General features: G+C 41.3%; 4 protein-coding genes across 9 annotated transcripts in view; 3 read left to right on the top strand and 1 right to left on the bottom strand.

Moving 5' to 3' along the window:
* Positions 1 to 125, top strand: part of LOC137979199 (uncharacterized) — a 7,811-nt gene extending 7,686 nt beyond the window's left edge. For all 3 annotated transcript variants that reach the window (XM_068826403.1, XM_068826404.1, XM_068826402.1), the window contains exon 7: positions 1 to 125. This exon is cut by the window's left edge. The gene's annotated coding sequence lies outside the window, so the exon portion shown is untranslated.
* Positions 126 to 244: 119 nt separating this feature from the next.
* On the top strand, positions 245 to 7,040 carry LOC137979198 (uncharacterized). Of its 2 annotated transcripts, XM_068826400.1 has the most exons (6): positions 245 to 340; positions 1,004 to 1,862; positions 2,220 to 2,351; positions 3,545 to 3,655; positions 4,525 to 5,024; positions 6,158 to 7,040. In XM_068826400.1, exons 2-6 carry the CDS (start codon positions 1,169 to 1,171, stop codon positions 6,350 to 6,352), a joined length of 1,632 nt encoding a protein of 543 aa, XP_068682501.1. In that variant the 5' UTR covers positions 245 to 340; positions 1,004 to 1,168; the 3' UTR covers positions 6,353 to 7,040. The 2 variants fall into 2 exon arrangements, with proteins under 2 accessions (XP_068682501.1, XP_068682502.1); XM_068826401.1 differs by lacking the exon at positions 245 to 340 and having other exon boundaries at positions 997 to 1,862.
* Positions 7,041 to 7,294: 254 nt separating this feature from the next.
* Positions 7,295 to 12,590, bottom strand: LOC137978406 (uncharacterized). Of its 2 annotated transcripts, XR_011118155.1 has the most exons (4): positions 12,029 to 12,590; positions 10,478 to 11,053; positions 8,533 to 10,009; positions 7,295 to 8,469 (listed from the first exon to the last, which is right to left on the bottom strand). XR_011118155.1 is itself a non-coding variant. In XM_068825308.1 (3 exons), the coding sequence occupies exons 1-3, from the start codon at positions 12,261 to 12,263 to the stop codon at positions 8,865 to 8,867; spliced, it is 1,956 nt and encodes a 651-aa protein (XP_068681409.1). In that variant the 5' UTR covers positions 12,264 to 12,590; the 3' UTR covers positions 7,295 to 8,864. The 2 variants fall into 2 exon arrangements, 1 of the variants encoding a protein (XP_068681409.1); XM_068825308.1 differs by having other exon boundaries at positions 7,295 to 10,009.
* LOC137978405 (putative ATP-dependent RNA helicase DHX57) overlaps positions 11,349 to 17,500 on the top strand; it is a 33,847-nt gene continuing 27,695 nt past the window's right edge. The window contains exons 1-2 of one of the 2 annotated variants that reach the window (XM_068825306.1): positions 11,349 to 11,431; positions 16,108 to 17,500. The exon at positions 16,108 to 17,500 is cut by the window's right edge and continues 83 nt beyond it. In XM_068825306.1, the coding sequence (XP_068681407.1) occupies positions 11,414 to 11,431; positions 16,108 to 17,500 (1,411 nt within the window). In that variant the 5' untranslated portion in view covers positions 11,349 to 11,413. Of the gene's footprint in view, positions 11,432 to 11,575; positions 11,707 to 16,107 lie in introns of those variants that run through there. The other variant, XM_068825307.1, reaches the window with a different exon arrangement.

Genomic DNA, 17,500 nt, shown 5'->3' with positions numbered 1-17,500 from the left:
CTAATTTTATTTTATCTTTGTAAGAGGTCGTTATTGCGAGTCCTCTGTAAACAATTTGTTTTACCTCAGTGCAAGCTCATGATCTTCTGTTGTCCTTGTGAAGCAAAATAAAAACAATTTCCCAAACAAGCAATAAAATGTTTGGTCTCAGTTATTATTTGACAGTGAATACAGCACCACGTTCTTAACTGGTTGTGTGATGTCACTAACCACATGTTAGTTCCATCTTTAAATAAAATAAAAGGGAAACTGAGAAGGATATGCAAACTGAAGCTTTGCATTCTTATATTGAACAGTGGTTGACGCTAATCGTAACAACAACAACAACACAAGAGTTGCAGTAAGTTAAGTAGAGTCTGCTTGTACGGCTTCTTAAATTCAATTTACACATTTAACTTAGTAACGCGACAATGAACCTGATTCAATGGGGCAGACTTAAGTGAAAATAGTTTTTTTCAATTGAGTCGAGTAACATGGTCGATTTTCTCATCAACAAACTTACTGATTCCTTTTTCTCATTAGCAAGTGTAGCTGTTCTGAATGGCCATATTCAAAGCCGCTTATTGGTCGATGTCAGCCCAGGTAGTCTAGCGTATTTATTCGCAAGTTTTCTTCGAAAGCGGCAAAATACATTTCACAGAGGGCTTTGCCCTGTGTGTCAATGGTTTCGAGCTAAATTATTTCATTTCAAAGAATCAAGGACAAAATCGTAAAAATACAAATCCAAAGGGTAATATCTCACTGATACGATTCACTCATCTGTGAAATTAAGAATCAACAAACATTAGTACCCGTAATATTCCTGTTAATTTAGACTTTATTTCCACGCAAGGTTTCAAAAAATCCCAGCAGGCTGTTTTTAAGATGCATTCCTTCTCGGAATTTCATCAGCTAACACGGTCAAACGAATAGAAAACTATGGTAGTAGTAACATAGTACTGTAAACTAAAGTGTTACATGTACATACAGTCGGCTCGTTCCTTTATTTGCTCTATTTCCTTAGTCTTTAAAAGGTTACCCAGGACTACAGAGGTCCTCTTCATCTTGACAAAGCCGAACAAACACTTGTGGGATTGGAAAACTAACTCTACTCCTTGGATTGCAATTGTGTGTACCATAGATTTTTCCCTAGGATTTCTACTTTATCAGCGCAGAGTTCTTTCTATGAATGAAACGCGGGTACACTGCACACAACAGCTCACAGAGAGCATTACACAGTATACTCCGCTGTCCACCAGGATTATGGCTCAGGATACGGCGATTCTGCATTTCTGTGCAAGCTCACGTGACTCGAGGCAGGACCTTGCGAGGTGTACCGCGATTGTTCGTCTTGCGAAAATTCTTCTTTTTGGTTTGTGTGCTAACCGTGACGTTCTTTGTATATCTTAAGTGGTATTTTCCTTCCTTCCTTACAAGCACGATGAATCGCAGCAATTTGGAGGAATTTACACAGGACTGGTGCCGAGTACGCAGAGTTGCGACGGACTGGGAACTACTAAGGAGACCTTGTAAAGGAAACACGAAATATGGTGTCGATTTACACGGGTGGGACCGGGTAAACAGGACTGATCCAACGCAGAGCTTTATACCAGTAATGGATATCAAACCTGCTGGGGAATTCAGCAGGTTTAGCATTCAATCACAGACTTCTCATGGTAAACCCAAGACCATCGGAGGGGACGATTGGAGGGTTCTTATATGGGGCCCGACTTCGTTTGCGCCGACCGTGATCGATCACGAGAATGGAACTTACGAGGTGTTATTCCTTGTCCTGGAGGCTGGGACCTATTATGCCTCCATAATCCTGGATTACTCATTGTGTGATGGAATGAAAAATCCACCAGATTATTGGTTTATGCTTGGTATGTTAACCTTTGCAAATTACACTTTTTTGATTATTTTTTTCTACAATTGATGATTAGAGATCTATTCTTCTCCAGTCTGACTTTTCGCCGATAATCCCGGCCACAAAACATAATTAAAAGACAAATAATCTGGAAACACTTTTTTGGAGCTTCACAATAAAATGTTCTTAGATTTATTCAAAAGGATTTTAATTAACTTGAAAGACCACAGGCTGCTACAGATTCATTTTTCAAAAGTCGTGAAAACTTGACAATTTCTTGGACGTTGGCTTTGCGTAACAGATCAAGCGTTCGGAGAGGATCTACTCGCAGTTTAAATGATATTTTCCCTAACTGTACCCTTTTGTTGAAAAGGAAACATTCATGGCAATGGCCAGCCACATGGGATTTTGTTGGAACCTTATGTCTATCTACAAAGGCCACTTTGGGAAGGAATACCACTGACTATAACAGTACCGCCGCCATCTGGGTCCACGAGATACGAGGGTAAGAGTTGATAAACTGGGCACGGCTATTTTTCTCTCCAGAAGTCTTTCGCAGTGATGTGATGTTTAGCCTTTCTCTGAAAATTGTAAGGAGCTCATAAGCTCAATGTTTCCGCTCGGCGTTATCGTCTTTGCAGACTGTATGTGTTACCGACTGAAGTCTCGCGTAGTTGTGTTCTCTTTGGCGGTTTATTAGAAATCCACAATCCTACAGTACTACAAAACAAAATGATAATACCAAACATACAAAAGCTACAAAATACGGAGATACAAATTTAAGAGGCTACATTAAAAAAAAAAGACTTACTTTAACGGTGTCCTGACTTAACGATATTAGAAAAACTGCTTAAAAAATGTGACCCCCGAACATTCCGGACTAACCTTCCGCAAGAAACTTGACAAATTACGTAACATTATGCAACGACATAATCACACTCAAAAAAAAAGTCATCAATAGAAAAAAACGAAAGTTACAAACAATGATAACTGATCAACAAATGGAAGCGACATACACGAATCGTAGACAACAAGCCAAAAAAAAAGAAAAGCTATGTTCTAGAAGTTTTGCGATAACAGACTGTACATATTTGGAATAGCTTAATTTACCACCAAATATTTCCCTTATAAGTAATCAGCGAACAATGTCTCCGTTTACGTCATATGCATAGATTACACTAGAAACTAGTTGCTCGCTCCAAGCGATGAAAACCAAACTGAAATAATGCTAAACTTTGGTTGTTTTTGTCACCTATAGCTTAGCTAAGGATGGAGAGGATGAAAAGGGCATTGTCTTTAAAAAAGACCAGACAAATTTTTGGTTGTTAATGAGAGGGGAAAACCATAGTATCCGAAGACAAACCTCTCAGCCCACTATGACGTCGAGTTCGGTATCGAACCCGTGACACATTCATAGATAGAAGACGAGTGCTATCACCACTGCGCCAACCGCCCCCTCCCCCCCCGGCCCCCCCCGCCCCCCCCCCCCCCCTTCCTGTGGTGGGATGAAAGCCTATACTGCTAAAATTCATTGGATTTCGCATCCTTGGGGTTGTCACAAATGTTGTACGAGTGAGCCATAGTACTAAGGTGTGAAAATTTGATCGGGCGAAAATAGTAAAACTATGATGACAAATCTCCTGTGAGCTTCCTGTGAGTTGTACTATGGAGTCTTTCTTTTACATCATCATGTTTCAGAATTTCTAAACTTTGGATTGGAAAATCCTTCTACGTGCGGCCTGGACTGTAAATTATTATGGGATGGGTTTGGTCGCTGGTCTAGCAGGACCTGGAAACCACATGTGCCAGGTAAAGCAATATGAAGTCAGTGTAACAACTGCAATAAAAGACGAAAGGGTCTGGCTCAGTGTGGCCCAGTGGTGCCGCCCAGTGGTTAGGGCGCTTGCCTTGAAATCCGGAGATCCCGGGTTCAAGACACGCTCTGACCACTCGCTGAATTTGTTCCTGGTAGTCCCAGATTCAACTTCCCAGCTGCACTTGTAAATAGCCAACTGGTTTGCCTCCGGCCGGTTGGGATTCTTAACAGCTGTTGTTATTGCGGTTCTGTTATGTTGTTTCGTTGTGTTTCATTGGCTCTGAAAAGCCCCTATGGGGAGCGGTCAATTAAGTGTGTATTGTATTGTATTGTATTGTGCAATTATGACGAAAAAAGAAACATAAACGAGAAATTTATGCTTTCAAGAAACCATTTGTTTAGAACTGGGCCATTGCAAATATAACAATCAATCTTTGGACCAATGAGTGGCTCAATCAATCAGCCAATAAATCGATCTATTGATCCACCAATATGAATGAAGCAACGGATACCACAATCGATCGATGGACCAATCAGTCAATCAATTCTCAATTGCCTTAAAAGTTCAACTTTCGAAGAAGAGAAGTGATGGCTATGAAGCCACACAGTTGGGAGCAATTGCCAACTGTGTGGCTTCATAGCTCTGTTGGTAGAGCATTGCACCGCCATAGCAGAGGTCCCGTCGGAGTAACCCGAATATCGAATTTCTCAGGTGTCGATAAGAGAGAATTGCTTAAATTGTCTTGATAGGTGCTAGGAACATTTCTCTCTTTCGTCTATAGCTCACATTTCTTTCAGTTTGAATTGGGTCCGTTGGTTAATTTTTGTAGCTTCCTTCTCATCTTTGCGTTTTCTTTTTCAGGCTTATGGATGAAGAGGTCTCCAAGGAACCAAGAGGGAGTACTGTGGATTTACGGAGATTCAAATGCTGGAAGATTTTATCGTTCTATCCGCCAAACTGATTTGTGCAAGACAGTGTTTCGCGGATGTGCTCTTTCGTACAACTGGATTTATCCTATAAAAAATGCTACACTTGAAAAAAATCAACGGAATTTTCTACAGATAAACATAACACGAATCCTAGATGCGTTAGCAAATGTTATTCATTCCTCACACATGAATGACGCGAATTGTGTTATTCTGCTTAATCATGGCTTGCATTTTATCACTTCGACAAATTTTTCAACGTATCGTGCTGTTATTGATGGGATAGTTGACTTATTCAAAGAAACGGCGACAAATGAACAGGGGGTTGAGGAGTTGACATTTAGAGGGAAATTGATTTGGAAGACAAATGCAGGCATCCACAGAGAGAGACTGGAATTTCCTCATCACCACAAGAGGAGATTTTTAACTCGACAGGTATGATATTAGACAATTATTCACCAAAAAAAGGAGACAATAGCTACTGTAAAAGTCAAATTAATAAGTATTGATACGATTACTATTACGGAAACCCTTTTCAGCGGGTGCTCCGCCGAGGGGAATATACCCTGGATGCCAGAAAAACATCTTCCAAGGTCCGAGGAGAAGCGGGCAACCGTGACCAAGGAGGACTATTTAGGAGTTTGGAGGGAGTTTTTGATCATTCTACGTTTGTCAGTCGCTGATGCTTGAACTTTATGCTTAACTTTTGAACTGCGCTGTCTGCTTATTTTTCCTGTGTATAGTAGGATACCCTTTCCTCGGGGTCTGGTGCCGTTGCATTGGATGAGGAATACGTTTCCACTTATTTTTGGCTACTTCTAATTAAAGGGTGGTTTTTAGTGGTTTTTCGTATCCGGCACGGTACTGTTGCTTAGTTTGTTCCTACATTAATGCAGTATATTTTGTCTATTTCTACGGGCGGTGTTATCTGATGTCCAGTTTGTAACCAATTCAGGTTAATGGAGGTCATTTTGTTCAGCAGACTGACTGACGTGCCCTTAATAAACTATAGTGTTAGTGTAGTCAGAATGAGACCTCTGCATGCGACGAAACTCTCTCTCATCTAACCGCCGTCCACAACTTTGGACCATGCCGCATGATATGTTCGCTGGCTGTGACTTGAGCCCGGTGCGTCTCGCGCATTCCTTTACAGAAATTCCGCTATATTGTTAAGTGAGCCCACACAACATGAAGTGTCACTTGAGGATTCGGTCGCTTAGCAACTGCCGCGCATGCTCAACACAGCGAGTTTTGACCCATGGTAGAGGTCTCTTTTGCCGTACAAAGCAAAAAGAAAAGAGACTTCTGCAAGAAGGAAAGTCTCTCTTAATTAAGGAATGGATTGAGTTTTCTTCCGCGGGAGTCTCTGCTGTAGTATACTATGAACGTTTACTTTCGTCTTTAATTTTGCAACACTCTCACCGCGTTGTACAATGCCGTAGAAAACGTCACTAATTTTATCGTATAAACTATTGTTCATAGGCCATTTAGGCTCCTGTTAGAAGGTCCCTATTGAATCCTCATTCTAGGAAACAATAAAGGGTCTTTTTTTCTTTGTTTTTCTTCAGCGAGTACAGCTTTACAATGCGTACGCAACCTGGGCAATGTGTGGAGCTGGGTTCGAAGTGTTAGACGTGTATTCACTTAGCGCATCTTATCCAAATGGGACTGACAACAGATACAATCCATTTGATAGCGTTCACTATAAAGACAGCGTGTTTAAACCCGCTGAGGAAATCCTTCTGCAATATTTTAGACCTTGAAACAACTTCGGAGGTTACGACAAAACAAGACGCTCGGCGAGGGTTCATTGGATAATGTCCGCAAAATTAAAACAGGAATGCTGTTGATGGCAATGTAATACCTTGCAAACAGGACGAAATAGTGCATCGTAATTTCATTGATACCTCCTATAAAAGGATGATGGGCTATAAATATGCTACTTTGCTCGTGAACCATTTACAAGAATTGTCAAGGACACATTGTGATGTAATAATACTATTTTTACATGTGCCCGCGTCCCTATGGGCGTATCTGGGTTTATAGAAAGTTGGCGGTAATAGTGTTCTCTTTGCCTTCCATTTTTCAGAGTGAGCGGAGCAACCGCTCGGCGTCTTTTGTGTGGGTCTAGCACGATCAGCGTGTAGCTTCCTGTCTGTTTTAAGCATCCAAACAGAAAAGCGATCCACCTCCATGTGGTCAATAAACACAATAATCTTGGGATAAGCTGACTGAAACGTTAAAATTGTTGCTAATTTCGCCTCATGGGCTATTGATTCGTAGCCCTTGAGGGCGGAGGGTCTAATTGTTTTAGTATCACCCAACTAGTCGGACAGAAAAGGCAAGAATAAAGTTAGCAAATGCAAGTTGAAGAAGTATTTATTTGGGAATAAACCGAAAGAGAGCGTCACGCTTTTCGCTACTCGAGGACTCGCTTTAGTAGCGTAGCAAATCAAAATGCAGGATTTCCATTAGTCCACTAGTTGGGTGATACTAATTCGCGTTATCTCTATCATTATTAATTGGTAACATAGAGAGTCGTCGCAAAGTATATTGAGTCATTGGATAATTGGATGAAATCAAGAAACAATAACTTCAATGCTAGTAAGTAGGATGGAAAACAGGTGGCACAAAGAAATTGGAATTTAGAAACTTTGGCCGCATCAGTTTTTGGTGTTTAATTAAAGAGCTACTATGACCAAAACATAAATTTTTATTTTTCTTTGAATTTCAAAACTAAGTTAACTAAACATTACGTGACCCAAGTTTTAAGCCTTGATTTCAAAAAGACACCTGTTTATTTTAAGTAGAATTTTCCTGTTTAAAGGTCCGCCATTACTAACTTTAAAATCTTGAGAGAGTTGGATCGAGGATACGATGACGTCAAAGACTCACTGGGTTAAAAATGCAATGCGTGTGCACGCGCCTCCATATTAATAGGGAGCTTAAGCACGCGCGTTTTTGAGACGCGGACGGCAACCGGAAGTGTGCTGTTTTCCCTTTTAACCTGTTTTCACACAACCACATTTACATTTCCAAGTATCTTTTATCCATTAGAGATAATTAGTATAAACATTGGGGAGACACCACTGCCCTGGCACGCGAACTTTTCTCTTCCGGTTGACGTCCGCGTCTTAAAAACGCGCGTGCTTAAGCTCTCTAATATGAAACACGGGAGTTTCGAGCTTTTAAACTCGTGTTTTGCATGCTTTATAATAAGCTGTGTTTACACCCTGAAATTTTAAGCTGTGAGTAAATGACGTCACTCTTCCCTATATCCAACCCTATGAGGTCCAATCGGTCAGTTTGCAACGTGAGTAATGGCGGACCATGAAATCTAAAACTTATACTCAAAGTAAACAACAGCCTTTGGATAAAAATCAAAGCTCAGAATTCTGCCAGTCAAGTGTTGAGCAATCACGCTGTCAAAATCTGAAGAAAAAAGGAAGTGATTTTTTGATAGTAGGAGCACTTTAAAAAGACATTTACATAGCTTCGAACTGGAATCATTACCCCGGCAAAACGTTGTCCATCTTGCGACAAAAACGGGCCACCACTCAGCACGATGGAGAAACTGCATTCGGTTTAAGAAAGAAAATAACGTCATCTTTACCGGCGTTAAACATCCATAACCTCAAATGACATTCACCTTCTAATGCTCACACGTCTCCACCGTCATTGCTAAGCCACAGAGCATCATGACTATGGGCAACGAATTCCCCACTACTCATTGTGGTTAATTTCTATAATCACTGTGTGCCACTTATAACACGACGTTATCCTAAATATCGATCATAATGATAGTACTTAAAAGCCAAAGAAAGGTTCAGCTATGACACATGGACACATAGTGTGGTTTTCGTTACGTCATTGCTGTCGCCTACCTGGACGAAAACAATCGATCTCTAATTTAAGAAAAAAAAAACTTTTCTTGTTAGTCCACCAGAATTTGCACATTGCACCTTTGTTTCTGGAATTTGCTTGAAATCCACCTATTTGAAAGTCGAATCGCTAACAATTATTCGCCAAAGGCGAGGTGAATAATTGTTTTAGACTAATTACAAAGGTGATTATTTGAAAAATATGTATTTTCTTTGAAACAATTAATTATTGTCACCTCAACAAAACTGCTTGCGGCCATTTTGAAAAACCGCTTAGCTGATCATCGTGTAACAATCACCTCAAGTACAACCAATTGCAGCAATTGACGCAGAGAATTTTCAATAATCACCTATGTAATTATACTAAGTGCTTATTATCTACTCAACGGATCGGTTATGCTATGCCATAACATTTGAGTTTCCCTAAAGTGTGATAACCTTCCTCCCTCGATGCATTTAAATCTCCCAACCTGATCTGTGTCACAGGCAAAGTTGACTTATCTTTCAGCAGCCCGCTGTCTGAGCTCCAACCGCTGCCAGCATTATGACAATTACATTTGTGATTACTTTTGGAGCAAGAGTTTGTTACTCCGCATGCGCACATTCCGTCATGCCCTGTAGCTCCTCCCCAGTAATTCATCCGTCTTCCATCACGGTTCATCCACCAAGCATTCCTCTCCTCTACAAAGGCTATGTCATTCTTGCATTCAAACTTGATAAACTGCTCACAGTTTTGTGACACGCGGGTGAGAGCTGCTAGCTGAGCGGTGCTAACTCCAGTGTATCGCACATCTTTACTATAACATCCAGCCGAGGAACATCCAGGAATGTTACCGACATGTGTTCTACCCTCACTGTCGTGACTTACAACCGTTACTCCGACTCCTCCCTTGTCACGCATGTCACAGTACACCCTGAAGGAAGCATTGCCTCCTTCCCCATCGGGGTCAATCAAATAATGACCCGAGGTGCTGCCACTGTTGCCAGACTTGATACTGCTGCAGGAAATCGGATTGAGTACATCGACAACAGATGTTGTCTCTATTGTTCTTCTGTAGTTTCTAGCTGAGCATTTGTAAGACCCGGCGTGACTTTTGGCCACATTATTGAGAAACAAAGTTCCATTTGGATGAACTACGTGATTTCGAGGTAGAGGTTTACCGACTCGTCTCCAAACAATATCTGTGTTACCCTGAGCTTCACATTTTAACATTACATTGCTATGTACTAATACTTTGGTTCTCTCAGGAGGAGTTTGAGTAAATTGAAGTCTTCTAAGAACCATCACTTGTGCGACAGCAGAGTCCTCTCCAAGAAGATTCTTTGCTGAGCATGCGTATGTCCCACCATCCGCTGTGTTCACGCTAGTTATAACCAATGTCCCATCAACCACTGCAGTCCTTCCTTTTGACAAGTGACCGAATGCTTTGCGCCACGTGACCTTTGGTTTCGGGTGACCACTAACTTTGCACTGCAGGCTCACCTTTTCTCCTTCTTCAACGATAATTGACGCAGGACTTTGAGTGATGGCGGCACCAACTACAAGAAATAAGGGACTGTAGTTATTTATAATATAATTCAAGCGAAAGGTGGTCTACCAAGAATGTTTGCGATGGGCACTCATTTCCAAAGAATTGACAAGGGACTGCTGTAGAAATAATATTACTTACAATTTGCAAGAATTGCACTGATTTACTTCGAACTTCTATTGTAGTCATATCTTAGATTCAACAGACGATGTCGCAATTCCGTGGGAACAAGAGCCAAGAGAACGCGCATGCGCATAATACCAAAGCGTATTTTGCACGGTTTACACCGACTTCCAGTTGAACCGGTTTACAATAGAGATGAATTGTGGGGTCGTATGATTCGACCTTTAGTTGTAGCAAAGCGAAATTTTTTGGTTGAATAATAAATCAAACAATGCCAGCAATGATACTTAACTCGCAAAATGAATATTTGTGCGTATTAAACGTCAGATCATCGAATAAGATGTTGATAACTTACCTTGAACAGTTAATGAAGCCGATGATGCCCTCATGCCAAGAAGGTTCCTTGCAACGCATGTGTATATTCCATTATCTCGTGACGTAACGCCCTTAATCATCAACCCTCCACGTGACTGCACGACTCGTTGATCCATTATAAGACTGGAATTCTGCTTGAGCCACGTGATCTGAGGTTCTGGGTTTCCTTTCACTTCGCATTGAAGCGAGGCAAGACCAGTTTCATTGATTACAACGGATATTGGAGGGGAAACAATAGAAGGGGCCGAGATGGACTCACCAGGATCACCCTTGGGTCCTTGGGGGCCCTGATCACCTTTAGGTCCAGGAGGTCCCTGATCACCTTGGACACCTTTTGACCCCTGAGGCCCGCGTGGACCAGGTGGCCCATGCTTGCCTGGCGGGCCAGGCCTTCCCCGTCTTCCCCGGTTGCTTTGGGTGAAATGCATCTTGCAGACCTGAAGGCTTGTTAGAGCAAGTAGAACTTCTCTTTGGATATCATTGCGAGTGATGGTGTCACTGGCAAATGTTTCCTTACTAGCATTTGGCATGTGACGTCTGTTACGCGTCAGGTTTTCTGAAATTGGTGGACCAAAGTTTCAGTGTCATTAGTTAAACGAATAGTTTTGGATATTGTTGTGTAGTGGGGTTCTATGTAATGCCATGGAGTATATAGTGAAGAATGCGCGATGCGCGAGTACTAAAATCACATGATTACGGTTAAGGCGGTATATCATCATCTTATGATTTTCAATATCCAATGGCAAAGGAGTTTATGTTAAAAATAATACCTAACAATACCTACGTAATACCTAACAAGACAACATGACTTACACGTAAGCGGTTAAACCATGAAATATGCATGCTACGAGTCAACACAGACTGTCTTTTCTTCGCAAAAATACGTCCGCTCAGGCCATGGTGAAATGCAAACAAAATGCAAGTGGCAAGTCAGGTATTTCATGGTATTTTACGAGCCGAGTGTTGAATTACAAATTTTTCAGTCGTCATGTGACAAAATCAACGCGGAACACAATAGGGAGGTTTACGTGGTAAAACACAATTATTATGCAACAGATTAACTGCTCTTTAATTGAAGCCATTTTCTTTGGTGTGATTTAAAACAAGGGGAAACTTTAGGGAACTAAAGCTGTGTCTGCATAGTAAGCTCTTTTGGCTCAGTTGACAGTTTCCTGTGAAAACCCTTGCATTCTACTATAAAGGAGAGGCGTAAGTCAAAGCAAGATTATTAGTCTAATTACATTATGGAAAATGGTCTGAATAAGGCACGTACTGTAATTCTTATGAAAGAGTTCATTGCATTGCCTTTTTCATTTTTAAGCATTATATAAATTCTTTACCAAAAACAATAATGAACGGCTTTTATTTCAAATATTATTAGTTCAACGGTAAATTTTGTACAGCATGCGATAGCATTCGGTTTGTCAGAACTTCCCCCTGAACAATAGAAAAAACAGAGGCGCTTTGGCATCGCTTGAGACAGGGAGATCATATTGACGAATTGTTCTGGTCACAAGAAGTACAAATCTACCTTCATCCAAACCCTTGTTTTGCACCGCCGCCAAGGCAGAATCCTTTGTTTTTTGTGGTGTTGGCTTAAGGTCTTCCTGTCTTTGTTGCTTCATAGCTTGAAACATTTTCCGATGAGCGTAAAGTTCAATCTCGACATGAATCAGAGCCACTGAGCAGACAGCGAAACAAAGATATAATATTGAAAACTTCACACTGTTGGAGACAGGCACATTCGGCTTTGATACCTCCATCATGAATAACACCGCAACACAAGGCGATCGGTGGAATTTAGGCTCCGATTACACATTACAACTGGGTATACTTGTACCTTGCCTTGACCTCCTGTTTCTTTCAATGCTGGCTTATTTCCAGCTCTGACTAGGCGAATCATCGAATCATCAGTTGATTCACTGTTCACATGATGTTATTATCGTTGGCAGGGAGCGGGTGATACCACTTTTGTAGGGTATATTTTTTTGTCCTATGTTATTTGAGCTGTCTTAACCAATCATAAATAGGTGGCGAGGTGAATAATTGTTTAAGTATAATAACATAGGTGATCATTTGAAGAATTTGCATTTCCACTTTCCTCGACTGTCACCTCGACGAAACGACTTGCGGCCATTTTGAAAAAACCGCGATTGCAGCGTACAGGCGTACAGTCAACGCAATGAATTTTCAATAATCAGCTATGTAATTAGACTAAATTGTCTTACTTATGGCATGCATTAGAGTATTGGGTTATTTGGCCATGCGCAAGTGCAAGACTCGAAAAAGAAAAATAATGATCGGAAATGGTACCTCAGGACTGTTTGCCTCAGCTTGAGACTTAAGACCGAGACGCCTAAAATGCTCTGCTATAAACATGGAGGTTCACGAGTGAAGTTATCTCTCTGGCCTTTCTGTGGACGAATTCCAGGACCTACCGATACAATTTGGCAAGTTTTGAAAGCTCTTCAATCCATGTGGTATTTTGCTGGTAGAACTGGGTGGCCCGACACCTATGAAAAAAACTATGAAATAAGAATCGGGAGTCTTCCCTTGTCATGGAATGGCAGAATTACCCAGAATTCATTTTGGGCATGAGCGAGGCAACTTAAGAAGCACGAGACCGGCCAGAGGAAAAGCACAAGCGCGGCCAGAGGAAGAGATTTCTAGCCAGATACTCAGGTTTAGGCTTGTTGTGTGCTATTATAGTGCTATTATAAGTTTTTATCATAGAAAATTCGCGAGAAAGTTGTGCTTTCATTTCGCTGTAATCCTCGTGTCAAAAAAACAAAACAAAAAACGGTATAAAGTAAATAAGAGAATAACAGATCACCTGTCCTCTTACTACTAAAGTCAAACTCTACATCTCTATGCAATAAGCGCATTCAAAATTTCCTCATATTACTTTATAAAAGTATGTTGTTAGTTTTTTTGGAAAAAAAAAGGGTTCTTCTGCTGATATGAAAAATAAGTTTTCTCTCCCGTCCTCTTCTTATGCATGATCTTCGCGGAAATTACATTCTGTCCCTCAATAAACCTAGAACAACCAGTTACGGTCTTAGTTCTTTTTTCTTACGTATCAGCTACGTTGCGGAATGCACTACCTGATTTTATCCGTACCTGTGAGTTGACTGGTTATAAAAGAGAATCCAGGGCCGCATTTTGTACAGCGGCTTTTTAATGAATATATCTTTAAATATTATGTATTTAGTATGTATCTGTATATGCTATGTATTTTAGCTGCAAAGGTAATGTCTCGAAGACATTAGGTCCTGTAGTTATTCTGAAATTCGAGATGAAAATAATAGAGTTTATGCATGTTTAGTAGGGCGCGTGCGCACACTTTGTAATCTGCGACCTTCAGTGCTTACCACATGTCAGATAAAATGACTTTTCTCTTATATATTTAAGCCGTCGAATTCTTACGTTAAATTGACAAGGGCGGTTTGGAGCTGTGAGTAGGCGTGGGATTTGTCTTATATGGTTTAGGGGCCGACATATCTCTCCCTCAATGCCGTACCGGGAGGCAAGGTCGGTAGCAGAAAGCAGCGAAGGGCCAACTGCGTCCAAAAGCGATCGCACGGGCCGAAATCCCGGGATGACTCGTTTGGTACGACGCTCCAGCGCCGGATGTCTGGAGGTACTGCGTTTTTCTCTCTTGTTCAAACATTCCATCAGCGCATGTGTAAATTTTCTGGCTCTCCGACATTCTCGTCACCAGAGCCTCGGATCGACCCAAGGCTCTGGGAAACTCTATGAAGGAAAACATGCGCCGTAGAGCTCTCATAGCCAAAAATTGGCTATTTGAACCTTACGGCGCCTGCTCACTCCTCGAGATAACATGAATGCACCAATTAGAGACGCTTTTGATTGTTCTTCACGAAAACCAATGAGAACACAGTTTGCTTCAGGGTTCCCCAGAGCTCTTCTCTTCCTCAGTCAAGAGAAGAGCTCTGGGGTCGAGATCGGCTCTCCGATACCAAGCTTAGCAAACAAATTAACATGCTGGGCCCGGTTGTTCGAAAGCCGATTAAGCTAATCCAGGATTAGCGTAAACTTTTGTTTTATGTTTTCAACTTTCTTTGCTTATTTTTGTTTTACAAGATTGACTTCTTCTAATGTAAAGTTTTGCCGAATATCAGCGTTGAACAGCATTTGGGAGTAGAGAAATAAACTCCTTTGCTAATTTTTAATCTGGAATTAGCGTTAATCGGCTGTCCTTTCTTTGAACGAATTCCAGGACCTACCGATACAATTTGGGCAAATTTTGAAGCTAAAAACTTCAATCGATGCGGTATTTTGCTGGTAGGACTGGGTGGCCCGACACTTAATTAAAAAAACTTTGAAATGAGAATCGGGAGTCTTCCCTTGCCTAGAGGCATAACCGTAACGTAAGAACAATGCGTGTCTGGTCTTCTCGAGACCTAGTGAGAAATGGTTTCATGCAGACTGGGACGCCTAAAATGCTCTGCTGTAAACATGGCGGTTCGCGAGTGAAGTTGTCTCTCTGGCCTTTTTGTGGACGAATTCCAGCACCATTGGGGGGAGGGGGGGAGGGAGGCACCCCTTTCAAATAGCGCTGATAAACAGTTATTAAGTCTAAGCACGCATTTTAAAACGGTTAGCTTTCAATACAAAACTGTGTGACTCGCATGTTGACTCAAATGGCTCGCCTGTTGGCTGGCATGACTTGCAGGCATGGCTCGCTTGACTCGCTGGTTCGCACATTGTCCTAACTCGTCGCAGAAGAAGGAGAAAAACAAGGATAACACTGAACAAGAAGTGGAAATAGCAGCTTTAAGATTATTTATATAGTTCTTTTGTGTATTCGTTTCATTTCATTTAATGGCCTAATAAATAAATAAATAAATAAATAAATAAATAAATAAATAAAAGCATTAAGTGACTCGTTGACACGGACCACAGGCGGCCCAAGCTTGATATACGATTTATAGCCTTTGTATGGGAAAATTTACTTTCTCTACGTACAGTTGTCCTCGTCTGTTCTGTGCAATCGGATTGCAAACTGTGTCTATTTTAATCCCATATGAACCATGTGAGCGTTAGCCCTACTGATGGAAATGGGCCCACACAAGGACAGAGAAAAACTCTGACCAGGGTGGGAATTGAACCCACGACCTTCGGGTTAGATCTCCGCCGCTCTACCGACTGAGCTACAAGGTCAGACGGGCTAACGCTAATCAGTAGGGCTAACGCTCACATGGTCAAAACTTCACATTACACTCTATTCAGTTAACTCTGTTCAAAATATAAGTGCTACACGGCCAACGTTTGTATAAAACGTAACCTTTCCTTGTGTCTATTTTAGACGGGTTTGTGGCTTACGAATTTTTACGATGTCGCTAGTTGTCATTTCCCCTCGTAAAGAGAAATGACAACTAAGCTCAAAGTTAATTTTCCCATACAACCTGGAAAGGCATTAGGAAAGGCTGTAAATCGTATACCGAACTTGGGTAGCCTGTGCGTGGACAAGTATCGACAAAGGCTCTTTGAACGTCGGGGTATTTTAGGCGGAGGAGAATTGGGACCAGAGAGATATCAAGGAACGCCTGCATGATATCTACTTTCTTTTCTCCGCTTGGAATATAGGACGCAACCGTTCGCCTTTTTGTGAACCATTTTCAAATGAATCGTGGACGCGGTCGATCCCAAAAGCCTAATCGCGGTGGTGGTCGTTTTAGCAAACCAAAAACAGACACTAGAGCGGTTCTCCGCTCTTCAATAGAGCACGATAAAGACGAAGTTGAAGTAAGTGAAGGCGATGAGCAATCTGAAGAAGAATACGACGATTTTGTGGCCGAAATTCGACAAACCACGACGGGAAAAAGCAGTACTACGCCAGGGAAAACGAGACGGAGATCAAGCAACAAAGCTTTGATTCAAAGACTTCATATGAGTATTGAGAATCAACAGCTGGTCGAGGGAGTTTTACGACGTTTAAAAATACATGTACACAGGAACAGTCATGATTTTCAAGAAAACCTAGATTTGAGTTCTAGAGAAATGAAACGAAACGAGGCTTACTGGAGAAAGGTCGGAGAGAGAAAACTTGTGGTTGAGGGTGCAGTTCATTTCGGTGAGTTTTGTGAAACAGAGACTGAGAGGAAAGATTATATTTACAGCTCCTATGCATTGAAGAAGTTGCTTCAGTGTGGTTTTGATAAAACGAGGTGTCTGGATGCCCTCAAGGGGAATGGTGGAGATTTAGGTGCAGCTCTTGAGTCATTGCTTTGTAATTGCTGCAACCTTAGTCAGATAGGAAAGAAAAATCCAGCTTACAGTGAGGAAAAATTTCAAGAAGCAGTGGAACAAAGGAAGGATGAAGTAATGGCACTTGAAGCAATTTATGGTGATGCCTTTACTGAGGTTATTAGTAATAGCATTTGGACCATCAAATTGTCCCTACCTTTCCTTCTGGCAGCCTTTAAACCCCAAAAGAGTGAGACTTCTGGGCACAAAACCCAATCGGCTAGAAAAAGAGAAATACCTACGAATATCTGTAAATTCTTCATGGGAGGACACTGTAGGTTTGAGAACAAGTGTAGATTTAGTCATGTGATAAATGATGGTGAGAGTAACTCAAATGGAATGAAGAGTACTTCAGAAATTGGAGAGTCAAATCATGAACTCACTGACCAGTCCTTGCCATTCATCCTTGAAATTCGCTTTTCTGACGGATCTCTTTATCCATTTGAACCTCCAGTGGTTGCTTTTTATTCCACAAATGAATTAATTCCATCTGTGGGTTGTCTGAATGTCACATTAAGACTTAACAAAGAAGCAAAAGACTTGTCAATTACAGAGAGTCCGGCAATCTTTTGCCTTGCCTCTCTGTTAGAAAATGAACAGGAGATTATGAACTGTTATAAAATGACTCCATCAGAGTACAGTCTACCTGTGAAAAAGAGTATCATTGCCCCTGACATTGGATTGGTGGAGAATGGGGCTAGCAAAAAAGGTGCTTCTATCATGAAGCCGAAGA

Source organism: Montipora foliosa, chromosome 12 (genome assembly GCF_036669935.1).
Source record: "Montipora foliosa isolate CH-2021 chromosome 12, ASM3666993v2, whole genome shotgun sequence".
NCBI lineage: Eukaryota > Metazoa > Cnidaria > Anthozoa > Scleractinia > Acroporidae > Montipora > Montipora foliosa.
This window is presented reverse-complemented; position numbering and strand designations above follow the sequence as displayed.